The 25,467-nt window shown below is 43.7% G+C and overlaps 1 protein-coding gene across 1 annotated transcript in view; it reads left to right on the top strand.

The window, feature by feature from the left end:
- gli1 (GLI family zinc finger 1) overlaps positions 1-22,623 on the top strand; it is a 45,630-nt gene extending 23,007 nt beyond the window's left edge. The window contains exons 2-13 of the mRNA XM_044024441.1: positions 11,249-11,359; positions 13,457-13,689; positions 14,128-14,229; positions 14,326-14,524; positions 15,323-15,491; positions 15,695-15,802; positions 16,104-16,244; positions 16,403-16,552; positions 16,761-16,925; positions 17,112-17,354; positions 17,480-17,798; positions 17,913-22,623. Of these exons, the coding sequence (XP_043880376.1) occupies positions 11,289-11,359; positions 13,457-13,689; positions 14,128-14,229; positions 14,326-14,524; positions 15,323-15,491; positions 15,695-15,802; positions 16,104-16,244; positions 16,403-16,552; positions 16,761-16,925; positions 17,112-17,354; positions 17,480-17,798; positions 17,913-20,482 (4,470 nt within the window). The 5' untranslated portion in view covers positions 11,249-11,288 and the 3' untranslated portion in view covers positions 20,483-22,623. The remainder of the gene's footprint in view (positions 1-11,248; positions 11,360-13,456; positions 13,690-14,127; positions 14,230-14,325; positions 14,525-15,322; positions 15,492-15,694; positions 15,803-16,103; positions 16,245-16,402; positions 16,553-16,760; positions 16,926-17,111; positions 17,355-17,479; positions 17,799-17,912) is intronic.
- The last annotated feature ends 2,844 nt before the right edge of the window (positions 22,624-25,467 follow it).

Here is a 25,467-nt window from a genome sequence, read left to right as displayed (position 1 = left end):
AACAAACAGCGTTGTTTTGAAGAGACTGCACCGATACAAACATCATTTTTCTCTTTTTCTCCCGAACGTCACGCGGTGGACCTCGAAATAAGTAAGCACATGCGTAATTTGTGTCCATAAATGTCACGCACACAGTAATAACTCAGTTTTTCTTCTCATCTTTTCTGTTTAATCAGCTTGGCAGATATCATGGCCACTGATTGGCACAACACAGCAGTCTGTTGTTTGCGAAGCGCTTTGATCTGCACAGCACATGTGTGTGTATGTGCATGGGTGTGTGTTTATGTAAGTGTGTGTATGTGTTTCGGTGTTTTGTTTAGCTTGCAGACGGCCATGACTCGTCTCTTCCTGACAGCACCTCAGCCAACCCTCTCATTCCATTAGTTAGACGCGTGTGTGTGTGTGCGTGTGCGTGTGTGCGTGCGTGTGCGTGTCACAGCTTAAGCCCCAAACATTAGCTCAGGGATCTAACGCGAAAGCTAACGCAGAACCCAGATGCCCCGCCCCTTCTAACATCTGGGTATTAAACAAAACGCCTGCGTTACATTAGTTATGAAGTCAGCAGCTCTGAGGCGGACCACACAGGAGAAGTGCAAACTTCACAATGATCCAAATACTTTACCCTGTAATTTGTTCACTGTGTAAATTGATGAGGTTTGTTTAACGCAGCGGCGGGCGGAATGAAAAAGGGGAGCAATCGTTTTCCATCCCTACTGTTTTGCATCTTCAAAATGTGTCATCAGATCGCAGTAGTCATCAGTTTCTGTATGAGTTATACTTGACTGCACAAAGCCCCACCCCCCTCACCCCTCCCCCCCTCCAGTGCAGGGGGGATGAGTTGTGGGCTGAGGCAAACTCCAAGCAGGAAGTGTTGCTCTGCATGTTGAAGTTGTTCTTTTTAATAAACGTGGACAGGACAGGAATCCAAATGAACAGGCACCGTTTTTTTTTGTCGTTTCCATGACTTTTTTGGGGAAGGCAGTGGGAGGAGGAGACGAAAGCGTGCAGACGAGTGTGTGGAAGAGGGAGAGGCGACAGGTTCAAGGGAAGCATGAAAGTGATGATGTAACGCCATGTAAAACAATGACCCTTACCAAGGGCACACACACACACACACACACACACAGGTGTGTACATACAACTGTGAAGTGATACAGACAAGTTTCCACATGTGTGTTCAGCTGCCGGGAAACATTAAAGCACAGTCCACATGCTGGAGAGAGAGACAGAGAGAGATGAGTGTGCGATTCTAATAACATTTCAAATGTGGGACCCAGGCAGAATTCTGGTGTCATAATAGACTCCTCCTCTTTTATGCGTAAATGTCCACAACACAACTGTTTAAGCCTTAGAACACAGAGCTGCTTTTTTTACATTACTATGTTTAAACGTACAGTATACAGAGGTTATAAGAATGTGCAATATAGAGTGTCTTATATCCTTTAGTCAGTCGGATGAAAAATGTCTTTCATTTTCACCAACAATATAAACACACCTGAGCAAAAACTACTAAAAGTGTTTAAAATCGGATTGAATTTGTGAAATTTGGAAATACGGCACAAGAAGGAAAGAAAAACAGTCTATTTTGTGACTTCCGCACGGTTATCGCTACTTTATACCACATTTTTAAAAAGCCTGAATATGTGACCTACAAACACACGCCCCCAGGATGTCCTAGTTAGGATGTATTATTCCCACGACAAATGTACCTTAGGTGCACCTGCGGCGCAGATCCATGCCGTGTGAGCACGAAGGGTTAAATAATCTACAGGTGCGGAGTAAGAAAAATGTGAGCGTGCCAAACCTCTGTAACCCTCTCCTTCTCTTTTCTTGAGGCTACGTCGCCTGCTACTACACACGCACACACGTGTAGCTGCCATGTTCATACATAGAAAATGCATGTAACCAAAAAAAAAAACTGTGTTATGTTAGCCTCATGCTAAAATGGTGGAAAATCCCTGAACAGTCTGAACTTTCATATTCAGAGGTTTTTATGGCTCTTACAGTACACCAACAGCTGGACTTCAGTTTGGGACTGCTCAGTTTCTGCACGGTCAGCTCCGTATGGCAGCTTCACATGGTTTATTGCAGTGTTTTTCATGACTGGGATAAAGTTGTTGTTCTTTCCATATAATATTGGTGTTTCATCCACACAGAACTGGCATTTTGGGAACACTATTTTTGGGAAAACAGGTCCCAGAGTGGGGGGGGGGATCTCAAAAAACGCCACCCTTGCATTTGTGTGTACACAAGCACTAAACCACTTTGGGAATACGATGATATCATAGTCCCACCTGTTTATCTTGCTCTTGCGTTCGCTGTCTGTATCTTCATCATCATTGTCTTCCTCGCTTCCTTTGTCACCGATATATTGTCTACACTGTGATGTGTACTTATTTGAATAAAGCATTGACAAAGAAAAACAGGGTGTACGCAACATGCTCAACTCCTCCTTCTATGTTTTTGGTGTATTTCTGTAGCATCGTTACAGCGCCACACACAGGCCTGGCATATGCACTGCAGTGTTTCGAGGCGTTTTGGGGAGTTTTTGTGTGTGAATGAAGACGTTTCTTGATATGATGCTATGTTTACAGAAACTATTGTGGCCTTAGTCATGTCTGTTTATTTTTTTTCCCCCTAAAGTATCACATGGTATGGTATCATCTCATCATAGCGTTTGGTCAGATTCGCCCACGTTACATGAAACAAACTTAAAAGCAGGATTTTTTTTTGTTGCTGTTGCCATGACTCAGTTTTTAACTGACGTATCGATATGTTTGACGTGTTTGGTGTTTGTGTGTCTGTGTTGGAAAGAAGTTTGACCATGATTCACAGCATCTGGGAAAGTTTCTGAGTGTCCGGGGAGAGAAGTGAACACGTTTACAATGTCTGCTGAAACCATGGCATGTTCTCATGTTCATGTCAATGGGCGATTGTGAAAGAGAAAAATGAGGAATCACCTGGTACTTTGTCTGAACACCAGACCAAACAAAAATCCCTTCAATGAAAAAGTGAGTGGTCAGTCCTCTCTTTATGATTCTTACCGCTTTGTTTTTATTTGTCTGTCGCTGCCTGTGCCCCATTTATCCTCGTTTCCCCTCTGTGAGAGGCTCTCAGGGCTGTGGTCACTGCGTTTGTCTGGTGGCCTGCAGGCCGTCTGCCGCTGTCGTCGTTTGGAGGCGACCGTGCCGCGGTTTCTCCCACACACCAAATACAAACACATGCGTACACAGAAAACACACAGATGGACACTCTCACAGTGTGTGTCTCTGCGTGTCTTTGTGTGCGTCTCAGCTGCACACATGCATTGGATGTCCTCCCCCGCGCGCACACTCATCCCCCCCTCCCCTCCTCCTCCATCTCCTGGAGCCCCTCTGTCTCTCTCTTTTCCTCTGTCTTTCTCTTTCCTCACGAGTTTTCCACCTCCTCTCTTTCTTTCCTCACTTCCAGCTGTGTTATACAGCTCAGGAATATAAGTAGCAGGCCCGTCTGCTATAAATATCGCCTGCCCACCCAAGACTGTTAGGATTATTATTTTTCTTAAAATCACTGTGGTCTTTCTATAAACCAAACAGATTATTATCTGGTTTTTGTTCACTGCTGCGGGTCCCTGTTTCACTACGTATCAGGCCAGTTACGTTGTGTTTCGGCTCGGGACGTTTTCTTTCCGCTGGTGTCAGGGAGCTGACTGACTGGAGAACATTTTAAAGGCCTTGATTTGTGCTTTGACAGTACAGCCCGAGCTGTGATGAGTAGAGTGGAGAGAGAAAAAAATGACGTCAAGCTGCAGCGGATGGGAGGAGAAGAGCAACAACCAGTTGGGTGGCGTCCGGGAGCACTGGCGAAGGTGAAGACGAGTGTTTAGCTGGATTTACAATGACGGAGCTCTGTTCGTTTTTGGGAAAAAAAAGGCGGGGGGGATGGGCTTCCAGTTGTTTATAGATGGCGCTGTGCTGCATGCTGCCTTGGTCTACAGCTGGGGGCCAGCTGTGTGAATCAACCTCTCCTCATCTGCTTTATCCATCCATCCCTGTCTCTCTTTCTCTTTTTTTCTCCCTTATTTCCTCCAGCTCTTCTCCTTAAAAGGAGTTCAAAGAAATATTTGTGGTTGGGGCGTTTTGTACATGATACAGTGACATGCAAGAAATTGAAAAGGGGGAAGACAAGACGTGAGTTAGATGTTACATGTTTGACAGAGGAGAGAGAAAAAGGTGTGTCGGGGGGAGGAGAAGAGACTGGAGGGGAAAGAAAGAGGAGGGGGGAGGGAGGGAGGAGAGGAGCGGGGTACAGGAAACCACAGGTATGTGCAGGATGGCGGGTGGGTGGCCTGCAGAGAGGACAGAGAAAATATGGGCATGTGGAGGAGTGAAGGAACAGCAAGTTATGGGGAGACTGAAGGGGGAAGGAAAACAAATTCAAATAAGTTGTTAACAACCACGTGTACCCGCTCATTGTTGCAACCTGACAAATGCCTGCTCAGTGGCTCAGTATGAATCTGTGCTTGCGCGGGCAAATGAAAACAAGGAAAGGTGAAACACGACTAATCCTAAAACAAACACCATCGAGCTTTTTTCGTTAGGAAGTGTGTAAAACAGTAATCATGGCCGTGCAGACTTAGCGATATGAGTGAGAACATGACTTTTCAACATCTGCAAGACAAAAAAAAATCTCATCCTGTTTTCACTCCTGCTTCTATTATCCGCAGTCATGTCGAGGTGCCGCGCTCAGGCCCTCCAGTGCCTCGATGTCTGTCATCAGTCACTCCGGCTGTGCAGCAACAAGGGATCAACGTATCATTCTGTCATTTCAACAAGACGCGAACCCCAGCAGTGAGACATCAGCACGTAGCTTCCCCCCCCAGCCCACAGTTTACAGTACAGGGATCTGTGAGGTGTGAATCACTGGGTTGAAACCACGGTTACAGTGTTGACTGTATTAAACCACAGTGCTAGTCTAGTAAACACCAATTTGGAGCGTCGTGGATTCTTGTCTCTAAATGTGGCTACTGAATGACATGCTGGGATTTTGTCACGTGAGGGAGGGATTAATATGGGAAGTATGGAAGCGTCACTTCTTTGGACATTGTTTTGACTTTAGAAATCACATTTTTGCTAGTGATATAAAGTAGCAATAACTGTGCAGACGTCACAAAATAGACAGTTTTTCTTTTTCTTTTTGTGCATAGAAACGAGCCAAGTGAACCTTATTGGACAATGTTTTGACTGAAAAAAAAAACTGATTTTAATTCTAATTTAATGATTATCTCACTTTGTTTTTAATTGCATTTCCATAATGTGGAAAAGAACATGTCTGCAACTTTCTTAAATTGTAAAATTCATACATGTAAAAGGTTTTTGCATCAGGAGTTCACGTCTTTCTCTGTAACGATTTCATTTACGGTCATAAACGGCTGCTTTTCTGCGCCCGCTTTGTCACAAATTAGTTGACATCGCTTTTAGAATTAACAAAGATTAATGCAGTTTCTATCAGACTGACTGTTAATAAGTCGATATGACATTAATCTGCCCTGCAGCAGGTCTGTGAATAGGGCTTATTGTACATTACAGTGATGTCTCCAGTCCTGTGGCCTTTCGCTGGTCACACCATTGGCCCCCATCACATTACAGCAGCTGTAAAGAATTCAGAGAGTGTGGGTAAAAAAAAAGGGGGTAAAAACACAAGGGGAGGGTGGGAGGGTGGGGGAGAAAAACAGGGAAGGAGAGGGGGGAGAGTCTGTGTTAGGTGGGGGGGTTACAAAAACAAAGCCCGAATTTAAAAACAAAGTTTACCACTGAAGGAAAACAACTGGGGTAGAAAAAGTCAGTGGGTGAGGAGAGAAAGACAGAGGATGAAAAAGAAAAAGAAGTAGAATCTGGATTGTGGTTGGCTGAGGGCCGAAGCCCCGCCTTAACCCCCCCCACTCTGTCTCCAGCCCTAACACAACAGAATCTCCCACAAGCCCAGCCACATCAGGAACGGCTGGCTACATTATAGCTGCCATTATCGTCTCTCAAGTCATAACAGCCAGAGAACACCCACCTCGACTGCAGCACCGCCAGCAGGGGGAGGGGCAAGGGAGAGGTTGCAAGAGCAGGAATGAGCTGAGAGAGAGAGAGAGAGAGAGAGAATCAGGGAGTTTGGAGGCAGCGGGGGAGAAGAGGCAGCCAGAGATAGACAGAGATAGTGATATATAGCCATGGAAAAGGGAGAATGAGAGGATGAAAGTGGGGAATGAGCGAGAGGGTGGAGGGAAAATACTTTCAGATGGGTGTTTACACTACTCTGTATACTACTCAAAAAGTTTTATTTCAGCTTTTTTGTGTGTGTATGTGTGTGTGTGTGTGTGTGTGTGTAACTTCTGCCCCAGTCAAAGATTATACAGCAAACAGAAAACCAAGAACACACATAAGCTTGTCTGTCATTTACTCACAGAGCAAAGGAGAAATGAGGTTAAGAAGAAAGAGGGGCCATCGCTTGATGCCATTTTTCACATTGGCTGGCTGGGGAGGGAGCGGTCTAATGTTACACCCGAGAGTGGAGCAGTGCAGGAGCAGAGGAGCGGAGCGGAGCTGGATCAGGCCTTTTGTCTGTCAAGACTGGTGACCTGTGCAAAAGTCTGTCCCCTCAGGAGTCTGTCCCAAAGGGAGGGGGACAGACACTATGGGAATGGCACCAATGGCCGACAAGACCAAACAAAACTTTCTGTTTTGTTCCGTTCTTTTCATCTATGAGGGTACGTGCCAAAGCAGTACAACCTATTTTAATTTAGGAGTAAAATCGGACTCTTTTATTTAGGTTAATAAACAGGTAGTGAGCGGTGACACAACCGGCCCCATTATGCAGTACTGGAGCACCACTAGACCTGTGTTTCCATCATGTTTCGACTGAGAACAGAACCTTTGCTTGGTAGGCAGGCTGTGCCTGAAGACTGCGTCATCGATGTAGTGTGTGACGTACCTGTGCGCCGACAACGCACAACGACATAGAAGGTGACACAGCAGACAACAACACAATGGACAACGACGGACAATGTCCAGCAGCTGGGTTTGTGGCCGTTTGTCTCGACAAGAAGTCAAGCTGTGTCTGAGACGTTGAAGGGTTAGGGTTAGGGTTTTCTGTCGCACAATCAGCTGACTGTCGTGGGTCTAGCTCCACCCGTACCATACCATTACTCTGGTGCCTCAAGGGGAGGGTAGCAAAAAAGGGAACGGTTGGGGCCGTAGTAGAGCGCTTGAACAGACTATTTTGAATGTATAAGCAATGAAATACACCTTTATTCAGTTCAATACCCTCATGAGTCTTACCCCAATAATGGCATTTGGTGTGGAAGTGTTGGTGGTTTTTGCTGAGAGGCTTTTCTCTACACTGTGTGTCAATATTTGCAAAGATAATGCTGAATTGTTGTTGCATGAGTCGGGAAGTCACACAATCATCCATTATAAGAGATCATCCACTTTAGAATTGCTAACATCAGCCTCATTAGCTGGTCATGCCAGGACAAGTAAGGCGGTGCCAGTTCAACACCTGATGAATGAAGGTGTGGATGAAAATTGGTTCTTGTAATGTGTGTGTGTGTGTGTTTTAAGTTAGGTCAATCTTAAAATGTTTGACTCCCTTCAGAAAATTTGCTGTAGTATTTAACTGCTGATGAATGGCAGGAGTTTCTGACATCATTTATTTATTGGTGGGAAAGTGTGTGAAGAGGAATGAGCCTGGAGTTTGTTTAAAATCTCATTTAATATCACAACATAGGATTATACTTTTAATGCTTCTTGAACTTCCAAGCTCTTTCATTCCTCGAGTGATCGATTATCTACAATCCTCTCATTTCCTTTTTGACGTCACATAGAGTCAATTATGAATGAATGAATTTAATAAACTAACAAACAGCTTATACTTCATTTATTACTGATATAAGTGGCAGCAGAGTTATACTGCACAACTTCCCTGCATGCTGTGTGTCCCATTGAGTCATGGTTTATTCACATGGTTCCATCTCATCCGAGTGCATGAGGATGTTCAGCAGAGACCGAACTGAGCTTGATTAGAGACGTCTCGCTGGTGCGGCTTATTTGTATGGGGTGGTGATGTTGTTGGGTTAGTGAAGCTGTGTTTGACTGGGGAGGTTTTGGTTGTAGAAAGTGGCCGAAACTTCCTCTCCTCGTCCTCAGCTCGTCGGTTTCTGCCGAGCGCGCTGTGCCGTGGTGGAGCAGAGTTGTTTAGTTTGCCTTCTGATTTATGGCCTTGGGGTTTTTAATTTTCTGCTGCCCCATCTCTCTCAAACCCAACACCACAAATTACACTGGGGACCAAACTCCCTTAGTGTTTCTCACAAAATATTGACCTAAAATAGCACAATGCCACAACACCTGTGTCAACAACACCATGGATGCAGGAAATCGTCCATCATGAGGAATCCAGATACAGCATATATACTGTACTACCCTATATATATATATATATATATATATATATATATATATATAACCATAATTACTACTGACCTAACCCTTACTCTGACCTTAACCTAACTTTAAAACATGTATTTACCTTTAAAATGCAGTCATTTACGTTATGGGGGCTTGATTTTTGCCCCCATAAGGAAGACAAGTCCCCATAATGTGACTGTGTAAACAGATTTAGGTCCCCACAACATAAGGAATACCAGGTACACACACACTCACAAACACTGAGCTGCAAATACACTTGACTACACAAAACTCTCTTCTCGTACACACCTGCCACAGTAATAACTCCTTTTAGTATTTTCAAAGTCACACTCACTCTTTCAGACTTGGTGGCCACTAGATTATTATGCTACCCCCTGGCGAGACTGACAGGTGTCACAGTGTGTGTGTGTGTGTGTGTGTGTGTGTGTCAGGCTGACTGGAGTCCGTCCTCTTGGTATTTATTAGTCCTGGACAGCTGAGGCACTCGCTGAGATCTCTATTTAGCACCTCCTGCTAATCATCGTACGCAGATCTGAGGCTCGTGCTGGATATGTGCTATTTACCCATGAACTGCCCACGTCATTTAAGTGCCGACTAACTTTGCATAGCAAATCCCCTTTGTGGTTTATAGGTCCCTGCTGCCCTTTTAACACTTGTGTTATGACATGACAGGACGCAGCCTGTTACACTCCGCACTGCGGAGCTGTTACTTGTGGCACACAGCGGCTTTCGCACACTTTGTCGAAACACTTGTCACATGAGCGACGGCCACGTGACGTGTTGGTTCTACATGTAAGAGTAGAGCCGTCCAAATGTGTAGAGCTGAAACAATTACTCGATTATTAATCGATTACTAACTTCATCGTCAACTATTTTGAGGTTGTTTCATGATTAAAACAAGAGTTCTGATTGTTTCAGCTTCGTAAATGTGAATATTTTCTTCGTTTCTTAAAATCATTAAAAGTCAATCATTTTGCAGGTTTGACAAACTCCGATCGACATTTTTTAAACGTTTTCTGACATTTTATAACCGACAGTTTAATCGATTATGAAAATAATCGTTAGTTGCAGCTCAACAAACGTGCCATTAGAAAAATGCCACACCTCCATCTGCGATGACATCAGTGTGTTCAGCAGCTTAATTTCTCAGTCTTAAATGCTTCTGTTTACATCTTCACTTGTGACGGTAGTTAGTGCTTAGTCTGATGTGGTTACATGTAACGACCAGGTGCTTCTTCTGTCAGCTAGAATTACCATTATAGACCTTTTGAAAAGATATCATCTTAACATGAGCTTCATCGTAAAGACTTTTCTCTTCTACACTTATCTTATATATTTTTGTGTCTCAGTTTTTAGACGTGAACTTCTGGAGGACAGTGTGAGGCCTGTGTCTCACATCAAGGAAACAGAGACACCTTTATACAAATTATTCATTGCCTTTCCTGCAGTGTTCTCACACGAGCTTGCTGGGACATACTCGGACATTATCTTGACTTCATGAACATGTTGGGACTTAAGAGCTTGTCAGAGAGCTGCTCATGTTTCGTCCGTGTTGATCACTTCTGTCCACGACTGGGCAGGTGTGGCGGGTTTTAAGTGTCTGTAAAGACCATTTAAGGTACAGGACTGTTTGACGAGGGAGGTTTAAGTTTCATCGTTGAAATGTTTTCATTTAAATATCATTTTAATGGTGCATAAACTTATAATACTTTCTTGGCTTCTGGGGTTGCTGGTTCCCCCCCTGTGATCTGGTCTAACAAATGCCCCCTGTGTGTCACAGCTGTCCATTCAGAGGCTCAAACCACAACATTTACAACATGAATTCCACCTGTGATGTAAACTGAACTGTCATAAATTAAGAAATTACAGGTTCTGACTTCAGGTCACAGAGTTCTCAGAGTGAAATCCAAAACACAGACCTCAAGAACTGACAAAAAAGAGTCCGCAATAAAGCAAAACATAAGGAGCGAAACATAAAACAACACAGAGCAGAAACCCATGAATTGCCACAACCCAAATCCCAAATCCCAAAACCCAACACAGACACTGGCGAGCAGAGACTAAATACACTGGCAGGGACAATCAAACACAGGTGTGACAAACAAGACACAGGTGAAACACATCAGGGCGGGGCAGACAATCAGGGAAGACAGGTACAGGAAGTAGAACTACACACAAGGTTCACAGGAAAAAGAAAACAACTTCAAAATAAAGCAGGAAATAAAGAAAACAAAAGTCCAAACAGAATAAATGTCCAACTAACATTGGGTGGTGACAAAAGTTAGCCCCATCTTGCAAAAGTGAGACTTTGTGGTGTCCACTGAGGGCTTTGTCCAACGTGAGAGGGAAGTGGGAAGCCTAAAATCCAGTGTAGCAGTGTGGTGGTGGTCCAGGAATGTGCACTCAGCATATATGTTCATGAGACTCATGGATTTTATGTTTTATGTCCAAATAGTGTTTTTTAATGCTCATGTTTCTATAAATGAGCAGAAGGGTGAGTCTTGTACTGTGGTTTGTTTTGTTCCAGATTTTCAATTCACAAATGTTGCACTGGTCCTTTGTGTTTGTCCTCAGAGGCCTTTAAAAGCGCTTAAATTCACTTTAAATAACTTGTTATTCTAGTGTCTGTCATTTAATTTCTATGTGGTTTAATACTTTATTCCAACTAGGAAACTGTGATTCAGGAGTTTTTTTCACTGATTTATTTTGCTTGGTCAGGTTTATTATTAACATCCTTTTTTTCACCACAACCACAGTTGTTTTGTCTGACCTAACGTGTCCCTGTCTCTGTGTGTCAGGTCCTGGGTGTAAGGGGGAGCCGCAGGTGTCGGAGCTCCAATGCCAGTGGACATGCAGCCACACCAGGGGCTGTATCACTATGAGACCTCCACCAGTCAGCCCTCCAGAGGGTACGACAGCCGCCCTCACACAGTACTCTGCGCCCGCGTTCACACACTTTTACTTCAGAAAATCTATTATTTGGGGTAATACAAATTCTCATGTCTGAGGGATTAGGGGCTGGAGGCCAACCCTTCAAACGTACGTCTCCAACAAACGTTTTGAAAATGAAATGTTTTACATTTCTAGAACAGAGGTTTACTTTATTTTTCATTTCTGTAGCACACTGTTTCACAAACACACAAATACTGATCTCTAAAAGCTGATTTCGATACGTGACATTCAGATTAATGCCGTTTCAAGGAGCTGTGTCACCGTTAATCTTCCTCGTACGTCTGCACAGCCTCTCCCTGCCAATAAGTTGTCATATATGGTCGGTCAGTGAGCACAGATTTTGGAATTTGGACAGGAATGAAGGTATTTAACCTGGCAAGTTCAGAGTGATAACAAGGTTTTTTTGTGAACTGACCTCCACATCTTTGACTTCATGCACAGGTTTGTAAGTGTGTTTGGACACATGAGTTGTTTAGTTTCTAGTTGTTATAAAATGATACTGATACCGATCATCTGAATTCACTCTGGGAAAGAAAGAAAACAAGTATGTTCTCCAAATCGCGGAAGTCTGTGAGCTTGCTGCTCCTCTGCTCCTTCTCTCTGCCCACATCTCATTCTTTCATTAACAAACAACCAAGAAAGCACTGCCGCTTTTCTCCTGGACGCAGAAACGATCTTCACTTTGAGGGACAAGAAACTGTTCCTATTTTAACACAAGGATATTATGAGGCCACAGAAGCAATTGTTGTGGACACAGAGCTCTAGCTCAGCCCCTCACCACAACCCCCTCCTTCCCACTCCCTCCCTTCCTGATGCCACCCAGGTTGCGGGTGGACTCGGCCTCTCTGACAGCTGCTAATTACAGGCTGACCAGGCCCTGTTGCGCTCTGCATGACTGCCTCGCGCCCCACTCAGGTTACCCAGAATGAGAGAGAGGCAGAGAGAGTTGGAGAGAAAGGTGGTTGTGCTGAACAGAGAAGGACAGAAGAGCAGGAGGAGGAGGAAGAGGAGATAGAAAGAGAGAGAGAGAGAGAGAGAGAGAGAAATGGCAGAGAGGGTGAGGGAGTGAGCGAAAAAGAGACGGGGGAGGGAGGAAGAGAAGAAGAACAGAAGGGATGAATGGGGAGAAGAGAAAGGGAGAAAGGACTGAGAATGGGGAGGGAGGTAAATTTGGGTGGAACCCGGGAGAACAGTGGATTAGAAAGGACAGATTAAGCTCCTGTGTGGAATACACGTTTTTGGTGACAGAATTTAAGAAGTGAAAGGGAGGAGGTGGACGGATGAAGTCTGGCCATGTGAGAAAGGAGCGAGAGAGAGAGAGAAACAGACAGAGAGAAAGAGGAGCAGAGCAGGAGAGACTGCTGTAGAGCTCACCACTGAGACTGAGGGAAGGTCAGGGAAAACATTGAAATTCATGAGAAGACTGGAAAGTTCCTGTTCAGCTTTACTCCTAGATTGGAAGGGGAAAACCCCTAGTTTAGTAAGTTTCCATAATGGAGACCAAGATAGGGGCTATATGCCCTCTACTGGTGAGAATGAGTCATTACAGCAGATGAGAGTGAATGCAGGAACATGTTATCATTTCATTATCATCATTTTATCACTACACTGAAATTCTCCAGGAAAACAATTCATGTTGTTTTACCTATGTACAGTATGTCATCATTACACATTCATCCCTGTTGTTCAGTGGAGTAAAGACATCGATATATGTTTTTATTTCACATATTTATTTTGTTCTAAAATGTTCCATTACATTATCAGTAATATTTTTGGAGCACATTGTCTGTTTGTTTTGTCTCTTAATGACTTGTGGCTCCACAACATTTGTTTTTTTATGAACCTAGAATAGCTTGGACTCAAGTTTTGATGTATGTGATGTGTTTCACATTTCATTCTTCTTGAACACCAGAACACCAGAAAAACACTGCATCTTATTCTTTTTAAAGCTGTGTTTTCCCCTCTTTTATTGTCAATCCTACTTTTATTGAAGTTTATATATTCCTAATTTATGTACAGTATTTAAAATGCACGTGTCTGTTCTAAATCTGCAGCCTAGTTCCATCAGACCAGTCTCCCTACAGTGATGTGTCTTCGCTGCGTGCCCCGCTCCACAACGGCCCTCCCCAGGACTGCCGAGCCATGTATAATCCCATGACTTCCAGTATGACTCATGGATCAGGACCAGGACAGGGGATTGGCCACAGCATGGATCAATATATGAGGCCCCCTCAGGCCCCACCACCCCACAGCATGATGGGCCACAGGGGCATGCTGCCCACAGAGGGTGAGTCACAGTCAAGGGTATCTTTTACACCACCTGTATCTCACAGCTGCTTCTGGTTTGGATTTAAAGACATGTCAAAACTGGGGAATAGTAGAATAATTTCACTTCTGAGATTATTATATTATTATTGTTATTATTATTATTATTATTACTATTATTAGGATTGTTGTTGTTGTTGTTGTTGTTGTTGTTGTTGTTGTTATTGTTGTTATTATTATTATTAAAAACATCAAAAGGAAAGAGCCTGCTAAACCCTATAGGAAGTGACTCTCCTCCAACTTTGTCATTACAAACAAACCAAATAGATTGACAGTATTTCTCCTTTTAAAGGATTTTATGTCAACTGTCTCAATAGCTAAGAAACAATTAGTCTGCTTTATGATCTGAGTTAAGTTAAGGTTTCTGTCTTGTTTCTGTTTTTTTCTTAATGTCACACAGGAGGCAATAGCACCCCCTACTGTAATCAGAACAACATGATGTCCTCTCATCATAACTTCTGCCAGGTTCAGCCTGGCTCTGATCAGATTGGGTCTGGTGATGGTAAGGCAACACACACATAGTCTGACTGTGAATGTATGTACATGTGTTTCATTGAAACGCCACTCTCCTGCTCTTTTCATCGTCTACCCGCTGTAGGTTCAAGGTTCTCCACACCTCGTTCCATGCTGAAGCTGAGCAAAAAGAGAGCTCTGTCCATCTCTCCTCTGTCTGACGCCAGTGTGGATCTACAGACAGTGATCCGGACGTCGCCCAATTCCTTAGTGGCCTTTGTCAACTCGTGCCGTAACCCCAACGGAGCCAGCTCCTATGGTCATCTCTCCGTGAGCGCCATGAGGTCAGATAATAAACTCTATGATATTATAAAAGCCTCACAACATTAAAGCTGCAGTGAGTAACTTCTGTAAATGCAGGAACAAAAGTGATGAAACATTATTTGTTTGCTGTGTCCTTCATCCAATAATGGGCTATCAGGCCTGTCTGAAGGAGCGTTTGTGTGTATACAGCGGCAGAGCAGGGGCGGGCGGGGAAAGGAAGCATTTATCCCATCAAACTGCTAAATGGGCAGGTTTTCTGAGCTGTAGAATTTCATTCCTCCACATGTTTGCGCTCATCCCACTTTGCCCGCACAATGTTGCCGTTGCCTACGTCCGCCTTGACTTAAAATAAATCACTTCCTGTGTGCAGCGCGGTAGTGTTGCCAGGCTACACAAGGTCTAAACACTGCTTTACTGAGGAATACAGTGAGTCGCCTGCTTCATCGGAATTGTGTGAACTCATTTGACAACAGTTTGAGTCGAATGGACATTTGTTTCTGTTTAAAAGTTACGCACTGCAGTTTTAATTTTCGTTCTTATAACAGTTAGCCACAATCCCACACCAACATTATGTGGTGAGCATGAGGTAATGAAAACAAGGAAACCCCCACACAGAGTTGAAAAAAACAATAATTACAACAATATATAAATGGATGAACTGCAATGAAACACATGTGTCAAATAATGAATTCATCGTGTCCTTTGACAAATATTTGACATTCATCCACATTGTATTTATATTTTTATATAATACTCAATAGTTCCATCAGCTGTTTCTGCTCTTAAACTGTCATACTGTGTTATCGATTCCTCCACAGTCCGTCCCTGGGTTATTCCAGCAACATAAACTGTCAGTCCAGGCAACAAGGTGCCATGTACGGTGGAGGCGGGGGTACACCTCTGGGTGGACACACACCTGGTCCCTGCCAAGCCTCCCGCTTACCTCCACACAATCCTCGGCTCCACGCTCCACCCAAGCATGGACATGTAAGACAGCTCTCTCACTTCCTTTACAAAAGCAATCACAGAGTGATTCAGTTATCAGTGCACCTTCTGTCACTGGCAGCTGCGAGAGGATGAATGGGAGGTGACGAGGACAATTAAAATGTGTGTTCACTGTAACTGGAATAAAGTGTGAATGAATTGTAGTCACAGAAAAAAAAGAAAAAAGATTTTGCTTTATTGTGCAGCTGAAAACAGAGCCGGGGCTGGGCAGTGTGATGGACGGCATGACTATTAAGAGCCTGGAGGAAAGGTCAGAGGGAGACGTGGCGAGTCCCTCCTCCACTGGGACTCAGGTAAAGCACCAGACTTACTGTCATCATGAAAAAGTTGTTTCCCACTTTCACCTTTTAGTGTTTGCTTTAGATTTGGCAAATAATTATGCAGCAAAAGGAAAGCCTTTGTCTGTGGCTGATGTCAGAATGAAGTGCAGTCAAGAACATAGGTGGCGGAGGTCATGAATTTCTGAAACATGTGTTTTTTTAATATAATACTTATTGTAATAGAATACAAATGTTTATATCCTGCTGCACATATACATATGCTGTTTGAACTGAAATACGTTTTCTCAAAATTGTTTTTGTTTGTGCATCTCAGGACCCTCTCCTTGGTCTATTGGACGGCAGAGACGACATGGACAAAGAGGATGGGAAACCAGAGCCGGAAGCAGTTTATGAAACGAACTGTCACTGGGAAAGCTGCAACAAGGAATTTGACACACAAGACCAGCTAGTTCATGTGAGACATACTGATCTATAGACGCTGCAGGGTGGAGAAACAAGAAAGGGAAAACATTAGAAAGTTTGAGTGTTTTTTATAATAACATGAATCCTTTTATCTACTGTAGATCCGTCTGATTATTCATTTACTTCACTGCTTATCTGTTTGCTCTGCAGCATATCAACAATGAGCACATTCATGGAGAGAAGAAGGAGTTTGTGTGTCACTGGCAGGAGTGCTCTCGCGAGCAGAGGCCTTTCAAGGCCCAGTACATGCTGGTGGTTCATATGCGCAGACACACTGGAGAGAAGCCACACAAGTGCACTGTGAGTCAATGTCTTTATACTTATTACAGAATACACATTATGCTCTGTGTCCATATTGTAAAAGGCGCAGTTACAGTATGTCTGTAGGCTTTTATATCTGTAGGTGAAACTTTCATAGGCTGGATATTTCTATTTTTTTCTTTTGTTGGTGTTGGGATTTTCTTTGTCTTTGTTTTTTTTTTAAAAAACAACTATATCTATGTCATAGTTTGAAGGCTGCAACAAAGCCTACTCTCGCCTGGAAAATCTGAAGACTCACCTGCGCTCTCACACCGGGGAGAAACCGTATGTGTGTGAACATGAAGGTTGCAACAAGGCTTTCTCCAATGCTTCAGATCGCGCCAAGCACCAGAACCGAACTCACTCCAATGAGGTACTGCGATGTAACCCACTGGGAATAATTTAAGTAATTTTATCAGCATAGCTTAATAGCTAATGTTTGCTTTTAATATGCACTTAAGTACCTGCAGCAAAAGGACACAAACAAAGGAGACAATGTAAATGATGACATGCACGATGATACACATGTGTACTGACTGATACTTTTGCTCTTTGGCAGAAACCTTATGTATGTAAGATCCCAGGTTGCACTAAACGCTACACAGATCCGAGCTCTCTACGCAAACATGTGAAGACAGTGCATGGACCTGAAGCCCACATTACCAAGAAGCATCGTGGAGACACTGGCCCTCGACCTCCTGGATCAGCTATGACACCTGGTGGCCAAAACTCTGAACTGCTGCTGGAGAAAGAGGAGACACACAGGGAGGACTGCAAACTGTTGGCTCCTGAGACTGCCCTGGTTAGTGCTTTAGTTTTATTAATGGCCTGCAAACTTGCAAAACAAACTGCAAAAATAAAACAAAAATTACTGAAAGAAGTATTAAACAAAACAAGTAATTTATTGTATATTTGAATACATTTCAGAAATCTCTGCCAAGTCCTGGTGGTCAATCATCCTGCAGTAGTGAACGCTCTCCACTAGGGAGCGCCAACAACAATGACAGTGGGGTAGAGATGAACATAAATGCAGCGGGCAGTTTGGAGGATCTCACAGCGCTAGAAGATGGAGTAGGGGCTGGAGGAGGAGGTGGAGGAGGGGAGCCAGGAGGTCTAGGAGGAACAATGGGTATGTCAGCACAGGCTTTGAAGAGACTGGAGAACCTTAAGATTGACAAGCTGAAGCAAATCCGTAGACCTACCCCCCCTGGCCGCTGTGCCAACAACAAGCTACCAACACTTCCTGGTAAGTTCTGACATCAATTATAAATCATCATTGCTTTTCTTAATTAGTAGATCATTGTTGATTTGCATTGATGAGCTGTCTGTAACCTATTTACTATTGGATGTTGATTTTCAGGTACAGGAGACAATCTCGGAATGTGCGCACCCTCTCCACTGCTTTCAAATCGACGCGTCATGGAGTTGTCTAACCATGAGTTAGGAGGTGGAGCTTCCATTGGCTGCTCTACTAATGACAGGAGAGGAAGTGGCACCAGCAGCCTAAGCTCTGCCTATACTGTCAGCCGTCGCTCCTCCATGGTGTCTCCTTATCTGTCCAGCAGGCGCTCCAGTGAGGTCTCACAGATAGGAGGAACAGGAGGAGGACAGTGTCACCTTATTGGCTCAGATCAGAGTGGGGGAGATACCCTCTCTCCGGAGACCAATCGTAGAGGAGTTTCATGTCCTGGAGGTGGAGGTTTGCCAGGTCTTCCCAATCTAACACCCGCCCAGCAGTATAGCCTGAAGGCCAAATATGCTGCAGCAACTGGTGGACCACCACCTACTCCTTTACCCAATATGGAGCAGCCAGGAACTCCAGGCAGAAGAGGAGGTGTTTTGAGTGAATATCAGGGTCAGCCTCTGCCTCCTTTCATTCAGCAAGGTGGCCCGCGTAGACACAGTGCCAACACAGAGTATGGCACTGGTGTCATCTTTCCTCACCAGGCTCCAGGCAACAACAGTAGACGAGCCAGTGACCCGGTTCGGTCAGTGGCAGATCCACAAGCTCTTCCAAAGCGTTTCAATAGCCTTAACAATGTATCTATGATGAGCCGAAGGAATGCTCTGCAACATCGCGGTTCAGACACCAGCCTTTCCCGCCACATGTACTCCCCACGGCCACCGAGCATTACTGAGAATGTAATGATGGAGTCCATGGGCATGGAGCCCCACCTTGCCCCTGTTGATACCAGGGATCGTTCTATGATGATGCCCCCTGGAGAAAGAAACTTCAGGGCATATCAGCAACAACATCAAACTCTTGGAGGAGTTGTAGGTGGAGGTCCTCTTCCAAACCAGCTGTCCCCAAGCCATGACTCACTGGGTTGTCCAGACCAGGGTTACATGCAGGGCCACTACCAGAACCAGGCAAGGGAAGTCACTTCTAGGACTGTTGGAAATCCAATGGCCCAAGAAAGACCCATTCATCCAGATGGCATGGCAAGTACACTTCTCCAGCAGGCTGAGTACAGTATGAGCACTTGCCAGCTCAGTCCCTCACGTCCTCAATATCCCAACATAGGTCAGAGCAGTAATGCTGGAGGCCCATGGAGTGACACCCACCGCCATGTCCAAACTTCCAACCATGCTCTCCAGAATCAGCGAGCAGTACAGTATTCAGAGCATGCCCTGCAGCAACAGCAGACACAGGCCCACTTCACTAATCCAACAGGGCTCTATAACAGTCCTGATGGAACCCACAAACTCACCATCAAGCCTGAGCAGCAATTTCATCCCGGGATGGGAGGCAGAGATGCCTGTCAAAATTCTAAACTCCAACAACAGCAGATGCTCCTCCAGCAGACTCAGGGTTACCAACAACCAACAGGCCAAGTTATGATGAGGAACTCTAACAATCCGAGCTGTGATTTTCAAGGGCAGAACCAAAACTCTTACCCAAATAGAGGGGGTTTGAGTTTAGGTTGTGCAGGGCCTGCTCTCTCAGAGGGGCAGAGATCAGAAACCCCCATGATGCAGGTGAAGGAAATGATGGTCAGGAACTATGTACAGTCCCAACAAGCACTCATGTGGGAGCAGCAGCAGGAACAGCAGCAGCAAAGTGGAATAAAACCTTCTTCTCTCTCTGACAATATGGATATGAGTGGCCAGACAATGATGCAGCACAGTCCACAGCACCAAAACCAGAATCTGTATTCCAACCAGCCCTATCCCTCCTACCCCAACCAGAACTTGGTCATGAGTCCTCCAGCCCACAGCCAAGGGCCTGCGCCTGTCACATGTAAAGACCAGCAGCTCACAGGTCTCCCAGACTCATGCTATGGTCAGGAGATGGTGGTCCCCAGGCCTCCTCAGGGACGGAAACCTCTCAGTCGCCAGAATAGCCTGTCACAGGTAGGCGGAGGCTACCTGGGCAGCCCACCTCACCTCAGTCCTGTCCATTCTACTACCAGCCCTAGACGAGGGGGTCGACTGCCTCCAGTTCAGCACCCGCAGCATCCACAAAATGAGATGTTTTCTCCTTCCAATAACAACAACATTTACTACTCAGGTCAGATCAGCATGGAAATGGAGAAACACATGGACGCCCAGAACGGGCCCTGTAACAACCAGCAGCATAACATGCCATCAAACCTTGGTCCAACAGGTGGAACTAAGCCTTCCCCAATGGCTCCTTACCCAGAGTCCGGCCCCATCTCCAATGACTTAGAAAACCTTGACCTGGACAATACACGGATAGACTTCACGTCCATCATCGATGATGCTGAGTCTTCCTCATTCAGCCTGGTAAGCAATGCCCTTCAGGGTCAGCCAGGTTCGACCTCCCAGGCGTCGTCCCGCCTCACCACCCCTCAGACTTCTGTCAGCCTAGCTGCAGGTTCTGGCCTGACCAACATGGCTGTTGGTGACATGACATCCATGCTTACCTCGCTGGCTGGGGAGAATAAATACCTGAACACACTGTCTTAGAAAACAAGACGACTCTTGTGCAGCTCAGCATATATTCAGGATAACAATCAATTTGAGTCCTTGGCATGGTCTTAATAAAGACAGTCTGGAGTTCCTCTTGCTTATAGTGATTTTCTCTTGGACATTATGGGGTAAGACTTTTGAATGGAACATTTCATATATTGGATCTTTTTTTTATATACATCCCTACAAGTCTTTATGAATGAACCCAACACATTAACCCTTCTTGGAGTCAGGATCCTGAATTTGCAAGGGGTTTGTTGCTACTGGATACCAATGTAAAGGGGAATAACAACATACCATAATGCATGCTACTAAGCTACTGTGATGTGGTCCCACCGTGGGTTTCAAAATTGTTACAGTTCACACCTTGAACCTTAAAACCAAAGGTGCCTGATCACTCTCACTCCTTGCTGTATATTCCTCTGCCTTGGTACTTAGTATTTTTATGCCTGATATGAAACTGATCCTGAACTTTTTCCAAGAAGGCATTCCAGTCACGTGGGGCTGTGGCAACAGTGGAGCAGAGAATGATACATGTAAATACATTTTTATATACATTTATATATGTTGTTAATATGACAATGAGACATTGGAAAAAAATCATCCTCTGTCTTGTGATCAACTGCTTGGATACTGAAGGCTAAATGTTCACATGGGAGTGAGTAAGATACTACTTGGGCAGGATAAGAAAGATGTGCTTTTAGTGATTGAGAAGTAATTTCTTGGTGCTACTAAATATTAACCCGTATCGCTAGATTTCTCATGAACTCTGTACCAGAAGCATATCAGTATTCACACACATGCACAAATGTAGACCAGGACACACGTCGTAATCCCACACGTGCTCAAATGCAGACACAGACACTCAGGACTTTGAATCTTTGGTGTTAAAATTGTGTTGTCATTGCCTTTCCAGACAGAGAGTTTGCACTCTACATGTTTACTGTAAGTGTCCCTGAAGCAGCTGTGTACATGTTGGCAGTGATGTTTATAGAAGTCAAACACGGAACGTGCCTTGCCATCTCTGAGGTACATACATAAGAGGCTAACAAGTAAAGCTAAGTAAGGTAATGTGCTTGCAACAGTGTGCTCCACATTACATTATATATTCAAACATACTGCCTCCGCTCAACACTAACCAGACCTGCGACTCGTACATGACTCAGATGAGAATGACGGCTTTTTTCTTGTAATGAAACCTGATTCAGCTGGTATGTATTTGATAAGAGATCAGTAATAGTTGCCTGCATTTGAGAAACTGGGGTACATAGTATGGTGCTGCTGCATGTTGTCTCTAATCCCAAAGAGGAGTTAATTGGAGACAAAAATCTGCATTACTAATTCAAGGCAGGGTATCAACGTTATCAGTTGCCGCCATTGTAGTGAAATGGATATTTTGTGGGTACACTGAGGTACTTTTTTGTGACTGTTGATCGTATAGAAAAAGAATGGCTGAAGCTCTTGGCAGGAGAACTCATTTTACACTGTGGCTTTGCACTGACTACAGCACTGTCTGGAAAGGTCTCTGTCTTCTGACTGTTCACACAAACCTCATTTTGCTAAAGAATCAAGAATGATCACAGTATTTTAAAATCACGATTGAAGAACACGTCTGACCACAGCCAGACTCCTCAAGGAAATATTACGGAAGCATTGTGTTGTGAGTGTTCAGGAAAACAAAATCACAACACAAAGTGTTATAATATGCCTTTGCAGGAATGAACATTTATTCATATTGGTACAGTGTACAACCTACCAAAGACACCTTAAAATGAAAGTAATGCACAAATAGTCTATTTTAACACAACACTAATACTAGCAACAAGCAACACTGACTGATAGTGCTGTTCTCTAGAATGTATGAGATGTTTTGTATAAAGTTATCTTTTTATTAATGAACTGTATGTATGTCTTCTCTGTGCGTGCATGTGTGTGTTTGTGTTTATAACTGTCATCCTTCATTCTGACTTTTTTGCTGGCAAAAGAATATCACCTTTAGCAACAGAAAGATATAATAGTAGCATAACTGTAATAGACAAAAAGCCAAGTGATATATTTTGTGTACAATTTTCTACATTTTTATACAAATGTGCTATATTTTACCAGTTCATGAATAAACATGTTCAGTTTGGGATGGATGCAGAATGTTTGTCAAACTTCTTTTCTCACTTTTGTTCCCCCGACGAAGGTTCTACATTTCAAGAAATTCCTACATGGAGTTTACATGTTCTCCCCATGTCTGTGTGTGGGTTTTCGGCGGGTTCCCCACTTTCCTCCCATAGTCGAAAAACATGCAATATGGAGATTTGGTAAATTGGACACTTTAAATTGACCTATAAGAAGTGGATGTGCTCTGCTGGATGACACCCACAGGACGACATCACAGCCGTGGCTGTGCTGGGTGGATTACTGCAGTGACTCCTTTCCTCCAGTAGAGTGCAGTACTGCCTGAGAAGAAGCACGGTGCCTGTTTCATTCACTTCAAATGAAAACTTTAGTGTGGCCTGTGCTTCCTACATGGCCTGTCATCCCCCCTGCAGTACCTGTTATTGCATAATTGTGCATGCACTTCAGCACAAGTCATCCAAAAATTAAAAGAGGTATAATCAATCATTTTTCCCCCCTCATGGGTTGAATGGAAAAGCCCTTGTTATGGAAATGATTCAGACCTGCTTGTCAAAGCAGCATTTTGTGAATTGAATGATCGGCTATAGGCATCTGTGGTTAATACAGTAAGTGGGTGAGTGTAAAAGACGTCTGTTATTGGTGACATTGGGGCTTGGACAGACTCTTTGTGGTCAGTGGGCACTGGCACAGTGGGCTGCTACTGAATACTATAAGAAAAAAATAAATGTATATGTTACTGTTAATATTCTCACCATCACACGTGTGCTTTAAATCATGTCACTTGTCAAGAGGCTGATGGGAAAAGCTGAGAAAAAAAGTTGACTGTCTCGTTTCATACTTCATACTAGTAATTTCCCAACTCTTGGGCTTGAGCCTCCCTAAAATTAAGTCATGACTCAGTGGAGTCATTTATTTATTTAATTTCACGGCGAAGAGGAGAAACAATTTTGTGGGGGAAAATCAGTAGGTTCGAGGTGTATGCCGTATGAAAATACACACAGAAGGAATTCAATTGCAGTACCAGTCAGAAAGGTGGACGCAAACATGATGGCGCGTGTAAAAATGTACCCAAAAAGACAATTTATATACTTCCTTAAGTGGAATCTAGTGATTAGGTTGAAACATATGTCTCCAATTTATATAAAAACTAATAATGAATGATCATTATATCAAAATAATATTACAGCAAGTATGAACAATGGCAAAACTGCCTTTTTTTTGCTTTAATTATTCATGCACAAGGATTCTTTCCAATTATTGAGGATAGAAATGTCAAATGTCCTTCCAAACAAACACTGTCAGTATACAGTAGCTGTTCATTTTATATTTTTAAAACACTTCATTATACATGTTTATCCAGCACTTACACACGAAAGCTGGCTAAGGTGAACACAGGGAGGGAAACAGTTTGAAATGCCCCTCTTTAACATGTAGATCTATTGTCTCAAATCAGTCCTTACATTCTTAAATTGTATCCTATGGTTGTCAGTAACCACAGCAACAGTGCCTACGTCCAGCAGGTGCAAGCTCACCAGTCAATAGTTGACTCCCACTTTTAACAGGTTTAAACGAGACAGACACTTTAATAACAAGATTAAAAAAGATTTGAACATATATTGATATTGGCATTTTGGTGTGATGGTGTGACACACTAGCGTCACAGAGGATGTATAGAGACTATAGTGAGTTGAAACCTAGCATGTCCAGATTTTGGGATTTGAAGAAGAAAAAAAAAAGCTGAATCTTCACTAAGGAGATGAAAGGGAAAGAATGACAGAATAGAGAGCCATTAATCTTTGCAGGAAATCCATAGAAGGAATTTATTGTGAAATCTATATATTTCAGCTGAAGGCTCCGAGCTGAAACAGTGATAAAGTTGCTCTGTGTAGTTTTTCTGTTTTCTTCAGTCACCTCAGAGGTGGCTGACATGCTTAAAAACCTCATTTACTCTGCTTTTACATGTTAAACATAGACATTGAGGGAATTATTCGTACATCAGCAACGGCTCATTTAGACTCACACAAACCACCACTTCTGATTCTTATTTATTTGCTTTATTTACACACAACCACACGTGTGTCATTTACAAACACACTTGAAATGTCACAAAGACGTTGCACAGACAAGTCAGAGATAATTGATGCTTTGTAGAATGTATTGTAAATTATGAGTAAGGGGCGCTTGTTTCATGTTCACACTCTAATGTAACTCTTTGTTTGACACAATCTGAGGACTAACTCACAGTAACCTTTGCTGGTTACCTCGCGCCTTAGGCCGAAGTGATTGTCATGCAAAGAGGTCAGTGTTTTCACCAGAGAGACGTAAAGAGTGTGTACGCATGCGCGTGTGTGTTTAAACGTATATTCTTCAGCACTATTCTTACGTTATTCTCTGAAGTTAAAATAAAATAAATAGCACTGATGTGACGGCAGTTTGTACAGCGTGATCTCCGCTCCTCTGCCGAGCAACAAATGGAAATGACAAAATAAGAAGTGAGTTTTTCAAATGCAAAGAAGTGGGCAGCATAATGACTTTTCTCTTTTCTTGTCTTGCCATTCAGGGGGGGAGGCTTTTCTTTTCCTTTGTCACTAAGGTTGGCATATAATTAACTCCTGCTTAATATGCTGTTTAAGGGCTCTCCTCCCCATGCAAGAAGCTTTGAACCCATAGACCACAGACTGGGACAAAACCCCAGTGGGACTGCTTCCTCCATGCCTCTCCATGTGTGTGTGTGTGTGTGTGTTTGTGTGTTTGTGAGCGAAAGAGAGAGACAGAGAATAAGTTATTTCAACAAGACAGTGGAGAGAGAGGCTTCACCGCCACAGCGTCGCTGCATCTCTGATACACTGCACAAC

This window comes from Solea senegalensis, linkage group LG4 (assembly GCF_019176455.1).
Source record: "Solea senegalensis isolate Sse05_10M linkage group LG4, IFAPA_SoseM_1, whole genome shotgun sequence".
Lineage (NCBI taxonomy): Eukaryota > Metazoa > Chordata > Actinopteri > Pleuronectiformes > Soleidae > Solea > Solea senegalensis.
Note: the sequence above shows the minus strand (reverse complement) of the source record. Positions and strands in the feature narration are given on the sequence as shown.